General features: G+C 43.9%; 1 protein-coding gene across 2 annotated transcripts in view; it reads left to right on the top strand.

The window, feature by feature from the left end:
* MEN1 (menin 1) overlaps positions 1–12,220 on the top strand; it is a 714,178-nt gene that overhangs the window by 525,037 nt on the left and 176,921 nt on the right. For both annotated transcript variants that reach the window (XM_040328762.1, XM_040328763.1), the window contains one exon: positions 7,938–8,043. In XM_040328762.1, the coding sequence (XP_040184696.1) occupies positions 7,938–8,043 (106 nt within the window). The remainder of the gene's footprint in view (positions 1–7,937; positions 8,044–12,220) is intronic.

The following is a 12,220-nucleotide window of genomic DNA, read 5'->3' as shown; positions in this document are numbered from 1 at the left end:
TCCAACCCAGAACATGGATTCCTGCTTGGAATACGTACAGAGGCTCCTCCTCATGAAACCTTCAGGATGTAACCTAGTTCTCCAAGTGGGAAGAAAAATAAATAAATAAAGAGAAACATTTAAAAAAAAGGGGAGGAAAGAAGGAGACCCACACAGAAACCTCAGCCAGGGGGGAACAGGATGTCCCCAGGCTAGGGCAAAAAAGGTTTGTGTCCCGAGGGTTGGGCTAAAAGCATGAAACATCAGGGAATCAGCTTGAATGAGTGCACATATCCACTCAGCCAGGCCTAAGCATATAGGAAAAAATTTTACTGCGCTGATCTAATTATACAGAGGGTTTAATCTCTGGAAATGTGAGCTGTGACTTGATAGAATACACCCTAAACCATAAGTGGAATATGTATATCAGGGCCACAGTGTGCCCAATCTTAAATGTGAGTAACCTAAATACAAACAATCTGTGAAAATATATAAATTAAATTTAAATCATGCATATGTGACACAGTTTTTGAATCACAAATATAAATTGGTGTATCGGCATAAACATCAATCAATATGCCACAGGGCTCCTGTGAAAGAGTGGCTATCGTTGCTGCTACTAGCCGGCTAAATAATGAAAACAATACAGAAAAAAGTATACTATATAAAACACACAATGTGCAATGTGCCAACTGCACCGTGAATTGTCCAATAACTGGTATTGGAAACAGGTAATCCCCAAAAAATGTTGTATAACAAAAAAAAATATATATATAGTTATCAAACAACCAATAAAAAGTGCAATGTGCTAGCTGCACTGAAAATAGTCCAATGACAAGCAATCTTGCTCCTATACAGTAGGTTCCAGCAAACAAAAGGTTCAGTGTTGGTGGTGCTGTATACAGACAAGTGCCGCTATCTCTTCCACCCGATAAAAATGTGCCACCATCACCAATGGTTAAAATCAACAATCACCAGACCCCAGATATTAATAGGCTCCAAGGTGGTGTCTTTTCTTTATCTGTCAGTGGGTGTTACCTCCTTTTTCCTTTTACAAGGTATCAATATAAAGTGCCTCTGACCGGCACTGAGTGTCTTTGGCAGTGTCAACCGTTAAAAGCCGCTGACCAGCATTTAAATGGCGTCCTAGGAGGTGTGCATGCCCCGCTTTTCACCGCATGTGTTGCTACAAGGGGTCCTTGCGTGCTAGTGTGCTTCACCCTCTATGTGTGTGTCCAGGCAGCCTCTACGCGTTTCGCTATTTGCGTCGTCAGGAGCTCTCCTGATGATGGTGGCACATTTTTATCGGGTGGAAGAGATAGCGGCACTTGTCTGTATACAGCACCACCAACACTGAACCTTTTGTTTGCTGGAACCTACTGTATAGGATCAAGATTGCTTGTCATTGGACTATTTTCAGTGCAGCTAGCACATTGCACTTTTTATTGGTTGTTTGATAACTATATATATATATATTTTTTTGTTATACAAAATTTTTTGGGGATTACCTGTTTCCAATACCAGTTATTGGACAATTCACGGTGCAGTTGGCACATTGCACATTGTGTGTTTTATATAGTATACTTTTTTCTGTATTGTTTTCATTATTTAGCCGGCTAGTAGCAGCAACGATAGCCACTCTTTCACAGGAGCCCTGTGGCATATTGATTGATGTGTATGCCGATACACCAATTTATATTTGTGATTCAAAAACTGTGTCACATATGCATGATTTAAATTTAATTTATATATTTTCACAGATTGTTTGTATTTAGGTTACTCACATTTAAGATTGGGCACACTGTGGCCCTGATATACATATTCCACTTATGGTTGAGGGTGTATTCTATCAAGTCACAGCTCACATTGCCAGAGATTAAACCCTCTGGATAATTAGATCAGCGCAGTAACATTTTTTCCTATGCACTATTAACCCCTACCAAGGGCACACAGTACTGCAGCAGATCACGGTTTATATTCATATTTATTTTATTTTATTTTTTGTGCCGGTGACACTCACAACCAAGGCCTAAGCATATGTAACATGGAACCATAAACCGAGGAGTTCTAGACTCAGATCCATGACTCCCTGGAATTAAAAAGGGAGGTTAGCTGGAGGGGGGCCTCTAAGGACCCACTAACCGGATAAGCTCCATGATATATAAAAGAGTCATGCCACCCCGTCCGAGGTGCCTAAACATCACAATGCAAACTGCCTTGAAATATGTAATGTTGTGCTTTGTAGGGCCAATTTTGCCTGCACAGTATTTATTTTTAATTATTTTTAACAATGATATCTTTAAGATACAAAATCAATCTATATGCCATATAATATGAAACTTATTCACGGAGATCTGTAATCATACAAAATAGTTACATTTCTTGGTTGACAAAAAAACTAATATTTACATGAAATTAAAATACCAATTGCATTACATGAACGTCTTGAAAATCAATAGAAAACACCCTCTAAATGGGAGTGTAGTACCTTTGACTTAATACCGCCATGATAACTTCTCGGTAGACTCAATAACCTTGTGAAAATGACAATTTAAACAGAAGGGCCCGGATTCAGATAGAATTGTCTATCTATGGGCGGGCGTAACGTATCGCAGATACAGTACGCCACCGTAAATTTAAGCGCAAGTTCCGTATTCAGAAACAACTTGTGCCCTTAGTTACGGCGGCGTAACGTATGTGTGTTGGCGTAAGCCCGCTTAATTCAAATGTGGATGATGTGGGCGTGTTTTATGTATATTAACAGTGATCCTGCGTATTTGATGTTTTTTGCGAACGGCGCAAGTGCCGTTCGTAAAAGAAATTCCCAGTGCGCATGCTCGAAATTACGCCGCAAATCGTCAATACTTTAGACGTGAACGTAAATTACGTACAGCCCTATTCGCAAACGACGTAAAATTTTAAAAACTCGACGCGGGAACGACGTCCATACTTAACATTAGCTACGCCTCATATAGCAGGGGTAACTTTACGCCGGAAAAAGCCTAACGTAAACGACGTAAAAAAATGCGCCGGCCGGACGTACGTTTCTGAATCGACGTATCTAGCTAATTTGCATATTCCTTGCGTAAATATACGGAAGCGCTACCTAGCGGCCAGCGTAAATATGCAGCCTAAGATACGACGGTGTAAGACACTTACGCCGGTCGGATCTTAGTGAAATCTTTGCCTAACTGATTCTATGAATCAGTCGCATAGATACGACGCCGCACACTCAGAGATACGACCACGTATTCGGAGATACGCTGTCGTATCTCCTTTCTGAATCCGGGCCAAGGTCTGTATTTCACACGTCCAGCCGTTACTATACTGCAGGTAAGTAAGTGGTTAACAATGTGAAATAAATTAGACATTTGTTTTAATAGCAATTATGCAAAAAGAAAAATATAATGATAATATATCTACAAGGCGGTTATCAATTGCAGAATATTCAATACTTCAATATTTTAGAGAACACAAATGAGCACAAGTTGAGATCAAAATGACATAATTGCCCATTCCAAAATGGCTACTGTTCCGAGTGGCTGGTTACCAGAGTTAAAATAGCTTCAGGGATCTTTGTGAATGTAAAGATATGTATTCATGCATGGTGCATGTGTGTCTCAGTATCTGAGAGTCTCAGTCTGTGTGGGAGTGTGTGGCTGCATCTCCCAATGTCCCCTGTCAGAGTGGATCCCTGAGTGTCTCTTCCTCCCCTCTCATCTAATTTTTCTTGTCCTAAATACTATCTTCAGACAATAAGATTATAAATTCTGCCCAAAAGTTGTGTGTTCCTAACTCATTGGTTGGTTGCAAATATGGGAGGTAACTGCCCTGATACTTTTTTCCGGGATTTTGAGAGTTCAAATAATATCACCTTCAACCACCAAGTGTCTCATGTGTTTTGAGTCCAACTCTTTAAGTTAATATTCTATTTTCATAATTTGTTTATATTATATAATGTAATCTCACCATTATGGTGAGAAGGATCTATATATTTTGAATACTCTGGTAACTGGTATACATGAAATACAATTAGTATACTTTTGATTCATTTACATAACATAAAATGTGACAGGGAGAGGAGAGCTGTGGGCTGTCTGTACTGTATATCACCCCCTCCCATTCACTGTCAGCTGGAGCTAGAAGAAAGAGAGCGGCTCTAATTGGATTTGCCGTGCCGCCGCCTTGCTTCCTGCTTGCCTCCATGATTGGCCACAGCAGAAGACTCTGGGGACTGGGGGCATCATGGGAAATGTAGTCCCTTAAGGCCGGGTACACACGGACAAACATGTATGGTGAAAGCGGTCCGTCGGACCGTTTTCACCATACATGTCTGCCAGAGGGCTTCTGTACGATGGTTGTACACACCATCGTACAGAAGTCCGCGCGTAAACAATACGCGGGGCGTGTCCGCGGTGTCGCCGCGTCGATGACGCGGTGTCGCCGCGACAATGACGCGGCGACGTGGGCGGCCCGCCTTTAAAATGCTTCCACGCATGCGTCGAAGTCATTCGACGCATGCGAGGGACGGCGGGCGCCTGGACATGTACGGTAGGTCTGTACTGACGACCGTACATGTCCGAGCGGGCTGAATTCCAGCGGGCTGTTTTAAAACAAGTCCAGGAATATTTGCCCGCTGGGAAAAGGCCCGGCGGGCAAATGTTTGCTGGAATTCGGCCCGCTCGCGCCCACACACGACCAAACATGTCTGCTGAAACTGGCCTGCGGGCCAGTTTCAGCAGACATGTTTGCTCGTGAGTATGGGGCCTAAGAGTGGCGGCCCCAGCATGCAAGCACTCTGCTGGGGGATTACAAAAGGAAAAAAGAGAATACTGTGCTCATGGGGGAAGCCAGAGGGAGCCACGCTGTACCCGCACCAACCGGAGAGCCACGCTGTACCCGCACCAACCAGAGAGCCATGCTGTACCCGCACCAATCAGAGAGCCTTGCTGTACCCGCACCAACCAGAGAGAGCCCCGCTGTACCCCGCACCACCAGAGAGAGCCCCGCTGTACCCCGCACCACCAGAGAGAGCCCCGCTGTACCCGCACCACCAGAGAAAGCCCCGCTGTACCCACAGGACCAGAGAGCCCCGCTGTACCCGCACGACCAGCGAGGGAGCCCCCCGCTGTACCCGCACGACCAGAGAGGAAGCCCCCCGCTGTACCCACACGACCAGAGAGTGACCCCCCCCCCGCTGTACCCGCACGATCAGAGAGCGATCACCCCCGCTGTACCCGCATGACCAGAGAGGGAGCCCCCCCGTTGTACCCGCACGACCAGAGAGGGAGAAAGACCGAGCCGCTGCCAGGGTACAAGCATGCTACACTTCTTTTTTTTTTTTAAGTGTATTTTGTGCGTGTACTCGAGAGAGGAGCCGGACTGCAGGAGTTGGGAGTAGGCAGGCCTCCCCCAGAGGCAATCTGCCACCTTTCTCCATGCCCTGGGTGGCAATGGTGGGTGTGTGAGGGGGTCCTCCCACACAGCCCGCCCTACCTGCTCCGCTTTGAAGCCCAACGGGGCAGAGGGACTCCCTATAAGGGAGTGAGAGGATCTAGCCCGCTCAACCAGCCCCGTTAGTCCTTCACCTCTGTTTTTAGAGACCGCATGGTCAAAGTGCGTGCATGTTAACCCAATTTCTAGTGCGTGTAAGTGTGGTGTTTTTTGTGGGAGGGGGGTGGGCGTACTAAGCGCAAGCTTACCTCGCATAGCACACCCACCGGGAGCCGGGCTGAGACCACCAAACTCAATTCACATGTAGCTGAGACCGGGATCCGAACCTCTAGCTGCAGAGGTGAATGGCTTGTCAGCGCAGTGCCAATCGCGTCGAGCCACCGCAGCTCCCAGCATGCTACACTTCTGACTAGAGTCACCCCAGGCAACCCAGAGTGAGTGAATGTCCAGCCAGTTGGATCACTGTTGTGGTTTCACCAGGTCTGGTAAGAGGGCCTGTTGGCCATTATCCATTACTGTTCCAAGGGACTGAGCCATTAGGAAGTGTCTAACCTGATATCCTCCCATCTATGCTGGGGGCAATTTATTTTTTTAACGTCCTGCCAGTGCATCGCCCCAGTGTGAAAGCACTCAGGCTTTCACACTGGGACTGCAGGGGAGGCGCTTTACAGGCACTATTTTAAGCCCAAAAGCACCTGAAAAACACCTCCAGTGTGAAAGGGGTCTAACAAAACTGCATGAAAACAGTCTCCAGTCCAGATGAAAACCTAAAGCTACTTTTACACCAAGGCGCTTTACAGGCATTTTAGCTTTAAAAATAGCGCCGGCAAAGCGCCTCTCCTGTCACTCCCGTGTGAAAGCCTGAGTGCTTTCACACTGGGGCGCTGCGCTTGCAGGACGTTAAAAAAGTCCTGCAAGCAGCATCTTTGGGGCACTTTAGGAGAGGTCTATACACCACTGCCCCTGCCCATTAAAATCAATAGGCAGTGCCGCCGAAGCACCTGCAAAGCGATTTGTGGACACTATTAACCCCTTCATAGGCCGTTAGCGGCAGTTAAAAGCTCCCTGCTAGCGACTGAAAAGTGCAGCTAAAACTAAGGTAAAGCACGGGGGGCGGCAGCATTTCATTCTTGGTCCCAGGCAGCACCATGTCTTGGGCCGGCACTGGACAGGGGTCTGATGCAGCTATGTTGGCTGGAGAATATGGTGCTAGCAGTATATCATTCTGAGTCTGCTCTACCAGGGACTCAGTGGAGGCAGGAGAGTGCTGGAGACAGCCAGTCCCGAGGAGAAGCCTGCGAGTCTGCACATACAGCTGATCCAGAAGAGCTGGCTCCACATGTCCCCTTCGTGAAGGAGCTGACATCATCTTGGCAGCTCTAGCAGAGGTGCTGGTCGGATGATCACCTCCCTCAGGCATACGCAGGTGCAGTGGTCATTCCGGACGATTGGACATTCCGACAACAAACCTGTGGATTTTTTTTCAGACAGATTGTTCGCTCAAACGTCTTGCATACACACGGTCACACAAATGTTGTCAGAAACAACACTACGACGAGCCAAGAAAAATTAAGTTCAATGATTCCAAGCATGCATAGGATATTTGTGCGTCGAAATTGCATACAGACGATCGGAATTTTCTAAGAACTTTTGTTGTCGGAAAAATTGAGAACCAGCTCTTAAACATTTGTCGGAAATTGACAGCAAATGTCCGCTGGAGCATACACATGGTCAGAATATCCGACCAAAAGCTCACATCGAACATTTGTTGTTGGAAATTTCGACCGTGTGTACGCGGCATTCGAGCTGTAAACATGTGGAATATACTTCCTTAAGAGCTGGTTCTGGCCAACTGTGTGGATGGCTTTAAAAAAGGCTTGGATTATTTCCCAAGTGTACATAATATAACTGGATACTAACATTTAAAGCTAAAGTTGATCCAGGAAATAGCCTCTTGGGGGATCAGAAAGGATTTTTTTTCTCTTGCTGGAGCAAATTGGACCATGGTTTGCTGGAGTTTTTTGCCTTTCTCTGGATTAACTGTGGATATAGGATTGTGTATATGGGATGGTATGAATCTCCCCCCCCCCTTCCCCCTTGTTGGTTAAACTAGATGGTCTTTTTTCAACCTATGTCGTCTGGTCTTTTTTTGGTCTGAGTTTATTTACCAGGTACAACCTGGACTGCTTTTGGATGCCCCTTTGTACCTGGATACTCATCCTGGGTTACATAATATGAGTTAGTGAGAGGGTTACACTGAGCTGTCCTTACATCTTTGTTTTGCTAGTGTTCAATTTCTTGCAGGAAGCAGCATTAACCCTATCTACCGGAATAGTCTTCATGTGTACTATAACTTAGTTCAGGATTTTTTTTTTATTGTAGGTAAAAAATATGATGTCTTCCATTAGTACCTGCCTTTATCAATAAATGTATTCCTATTTAATTTTATTTATATATTTTTACTAATTACTGCTAGAAACAAACTGTAACATGTTGTTTTCTAGGTATAATTATTGTCGTGAAGATGAAGAAATCTACAAAGATCTCTTTGATATTGCCAATGACTTAATCCCTAATTTATTGAAAGAAGAAGCCATGTCCAACAATCAGGTAAGTGGCTATTTGTTACTAAAGCTAGGTTTATTAGGAGTCTGTAGGGGTATGCATGAGAAGATTATAACTCCACGGAGGCACTGTCCCTGCAGAATATGAAAATTCAAAATGTACAAAGTGGGGTGGGACTTTACCCACTTCAGCCCCGGACCATTTGTCAGCTTAAAGACCGGAGGTGTTTTTACAATTTGGCACTGCACTGCTTTAACTGGTAATTTCGCGGTCATGCAATGTTGTACCCAAACTAAATTTGCGTCTTTTTTTCCCCACAAATAGAGCTTTCTTTTGATGGTATTTGATTGCCTCTGCGATTTTTATTTTTTAGGATATAAATGGAAAAAGACTGAAAATTTTGAAAAAAAATATTTTCTACTTTTTGTTATAAGAAAAATCGAATAAACTCAATTTTAGTCATACATTTAGGCCAAAATGTATTCAGCCACATGTCTTTGGTAAATAAATAAAAATTCAATAAGCATATATTTATTGGTTTGCACAAAAGTTATAGCGTCTACAAACTAGGGTACATTTTCTGGAATTTACACAGCTTTTAGTTTGACTGCCTATCTCCTTTCTTGAGGTGCTAAAATGGCAAGGCAGTACAACCCCCCTCCCCCAAATGATCCCATTTTGGAAAGTAGACACCCCAAGGAAATTGCTGAGAGGCATGTTGAGCTCATTGAATATTTAATTTTTTGTCCCTAGTGATTGAATAATGACAAACAAAAATCATGTTTTTATTGCAAAAAGTTTTCACTAAATAATATATTGCTCACACATGTCATGGTTATATGTTAAATTCTACCCCAAAATACATTTTTTTCTGCTCCTCCTGAGTAAAGGAATACCACATGTGTGGGACTTTTTGGGAGCCTAGCCGCGTATGGGGCCCCAAAAACCAAGCACCGCCTTTAGGATTTCTAAGGGCGCAAATATCGCAAAACCCCCCCAAAATGACCCAATTTTGGAAATTAGACACCCCAAGCTATTTGCTGGGAGGCATAGTGAGTATTTTACAGCTCTCATTTGTTTTTTGAAAATGGAAAAAAAAAATTGTTTTTCTTTTTTAAAATTTCAAAACTTTATGACAAAAAGCGAGATCTGCAAAAAACTCACCATACCTCTCAGCAAATAGCTTGGGGTGTCTACTTTCCAAAATTGGGTCATTTTGGTTTGTTTTGTGCCATCAGGGCATTCCATGACCTCGGGAAACTGTGATAGGCAGTGAGGAGTGAAATCAAAAATGTACACCCATAGAAAGCCCGAAGGCGGTGCTTGGTTTTTGGGGTCTCGTACGCGGCTAGGCTCCTAAAAAGTCTCACGTGGTATTCCCATACTCAGGAGAAGTAAAATAATGTATTTTGGGGTGTAATTCCACATATGCCCATGGCATGTTTGAGCAATATATCATTTAGTGACAACTTTGTGCAAAGAAAAAAAAAACTTAGTATTTCTCTTTCGTTCATGGCCTTAACCACTTATGATCCGGACCAAAATGCAGGTAAAGGACCTGGCCAGTTTTTGCGATTCGGCACTGCGTCAATTTAACTGACAATTGCGCGGTCGTGCGACATGGCTCCCAAACAAAATTGGCGTCCTTTTTTTCCCACAAATAGAGCTTTCTTTTTTTTTTTTTTTACTGAAAAGTTTTTTATTGTTGAAGTAAGCAAAATACAAAATACATCCAATAATGCAGTTAGAAGACATAACCAGCATAATGAGGCACATCTGAAAAAGACGTACATCAAAAAGAACAGGTCTCTGTAAGCAGCCACAAAAATAGTAATAACTTGACAACAGCGCCTGCTCACATAATTCTATAATACGAACCAGTCATGAATATCACAAGGGTAGCTTTTAGCATTGGATTAACCAGAATAAACGAAGAAAAAGAAAAAGAATGAAAAAAAATCTTAAATAAAATACAGAAATCACAGCAAAGCAAAAGAAATCTGTAAATGAAAAATAAAACCCTACGAGGTCTTCTCTGTTATATCATACATCAATACCAAACTATGAGTGCTCCAAGATACGGTGCAAAAACCAAGGGTTCCATTTAGCATCATGAAGTTGCAAGGTGTCCCTAAGAGTGTGATGAATCTTTTCTTTGAGCATAATCTGGTCCACTCTAGACACTATCTGTGCCAGAGGAACCACACTGGACTTCCAATGAAGCGCAATTGTCCAATGGACAGCCACACAGATTGTGTGTATCAAACACATCAGGGGTTTAGGAGTATCAGGGACACTCTCGAACAGCAAACATTGAGTGTGTGTCAGAGCCATGCTACTCCCAGCTAACTTATCAATCAAGGCCAAGACCTCCCCCCCAAGTGGGGCGCAGCTTTTCACATTCCCAAAACAAATGTAAGAAGGAACCCCGTTGGAGGCAACCCCGGAAGCATAATGGGGAACTCTGAGGGAAAATTTTACTTAAGCGGAGAGGGGTGAGGTACCAACGAGTGAATAATGTCACCACTGTCTCTCTAACTGAAAGAGAAATTGAACACTTTCTCATGTTTTGCCAGCAAGCATCCCAGTCTCTATAATCATAATCCAAACCCAATTCCCGATCCCACTGGGTCATATGTTTCAAAATTGAATCACTTCCCCTACACCCCATAGAGCTGTACAATATAGAGATGAGGCCCTTCTGTCTAGGGGAGGTCGAACACAGAGTCTCAAACGCCGTATTGGTGTCAGAGGGCACAACTGCATAGTGTGTTTGAAAAAAATGACGGACCTGCAAGTACCTGTAGTATTCCCTAAGGGGAATGTCCTTCACTTCGCGAAGACGAGAGAAGGAAATAAAACCTCCTTCATGTTGCAAGTCCGCCAAAGTCGTCAGACCACCGCTAGTCCACCATCCAAAACAAGAGGGCGTGTGAAAGGCCGTAGGAAACCTAGGGTCACCCAGAAAGGAAGCTCCAGGAGGGAACCTAGAGGCAAGGGCCAGACGGGAGCCAAACCTTTCCCACATCCCCAGCTCCTGTGAGACTATTAGGTTTCTACTTTTTAAAGATGTGGGGCAAGATTTTGAAGACCATAAAAGGCCGGGCAGGTGAAAAGGCTTAATCGAATCTCCTTCGAAACGCACCCAGGGAACTCTAGGATGTTTAATGTTCCACTGCGCCACCTGAGAAAGTCTACTAGCTAAAAAGTAAAACCAAAGTTGGGGAACTCCCAACCCACCCATCCTGTATGGCCTATAGAGCACCTGTCTGGAAAATCTAGAAGGTTTATTATTCCAAATAAATGTATTCAAGTGGGACTGTAATTTCAGGAGAAAAGTCTTTGATACCACCACAGGAAGGGCTCTAAAAAGGTACAAAAGCTTGGGCAAAAATGTCATCTTGCTAGCCGTAACCCTCCCTAAAAACGAGATCCTATACTGGGACCAAGATTTAAGAAGCTGTTTTAGTTGAGAAACCAATGGAAGGTAATTAAGGGAGAAGAGCTGTGCAAAATCACCCGACAACCTAATACCCAGATAGGAGATATCTGACCCCGCCCAGTGAAATTTAAATGTCTGTTTAAGATTCTCCAGCTCCGCAGGGGGAAAGTCCACAGGAAGGGCCACAGATTTGCTAACATTTACCGCAAGGCCAGAGACCTCCGCGAAGAAGGAAAGGGTGTCGAAAAGATTGGGTAAAGAAACTAAGGGGTTGGTAAGAAATAGAAGTACATCATCCGCATACATGCATAATTTGTGCCTTAGGATAGCTATCGCAAGTGGCTCTATTGCCAAGGCAAAAATAAGTGGAGACAGGGGGCAACCCTGTCGTGTTCCCCTGCCGAGCTGGAAAAAGCCCGAACTACAACCCAGGATTTTTAATACGTGTACTAGGGTTCAGATAGAGAGCATGGAATGAGTGCAGAAACTCTCCCCCGATACCATACCATTGCAATAAGAGAGACGCATAGCTCCAAGACACATTGTCGAATGCTTTATTGATATCCAACCCCAATAGGAATAATTTTCGGGAAAATAAGTTTGCATCCTGTATTACATTAGCTGCTAAGCGGATATTGTCTGTGATAAATCTATGAGGGATAAAACCCGATTGAAAAGGGGAGATCAGGGAGGAGATTACACCACCGAGCCTATCAGCCAAGATTCTGCTAAAACAATTTAAATCATTATTAATCACCGAAATCGGTCTAAAGTTTTGTG

Source organism: Rana temporaria, chromosome 11 (genome assembly GCF_905171775.1).
Source record: "Rana temporaria chromosome 11, aRanTem1.1, whole genome shotgun sequence".
Lineage (NCBI taxonomy): Eukaryota > Metazoa > Chordata > Amphibia > Anura > Ranidae > Rana > Rana temporaria.
The sequence above is the reverse complement of the archived record's forward strand: the minus strand, read 5'-3'. Positions and strand labels throughout refer to the sequence as shown.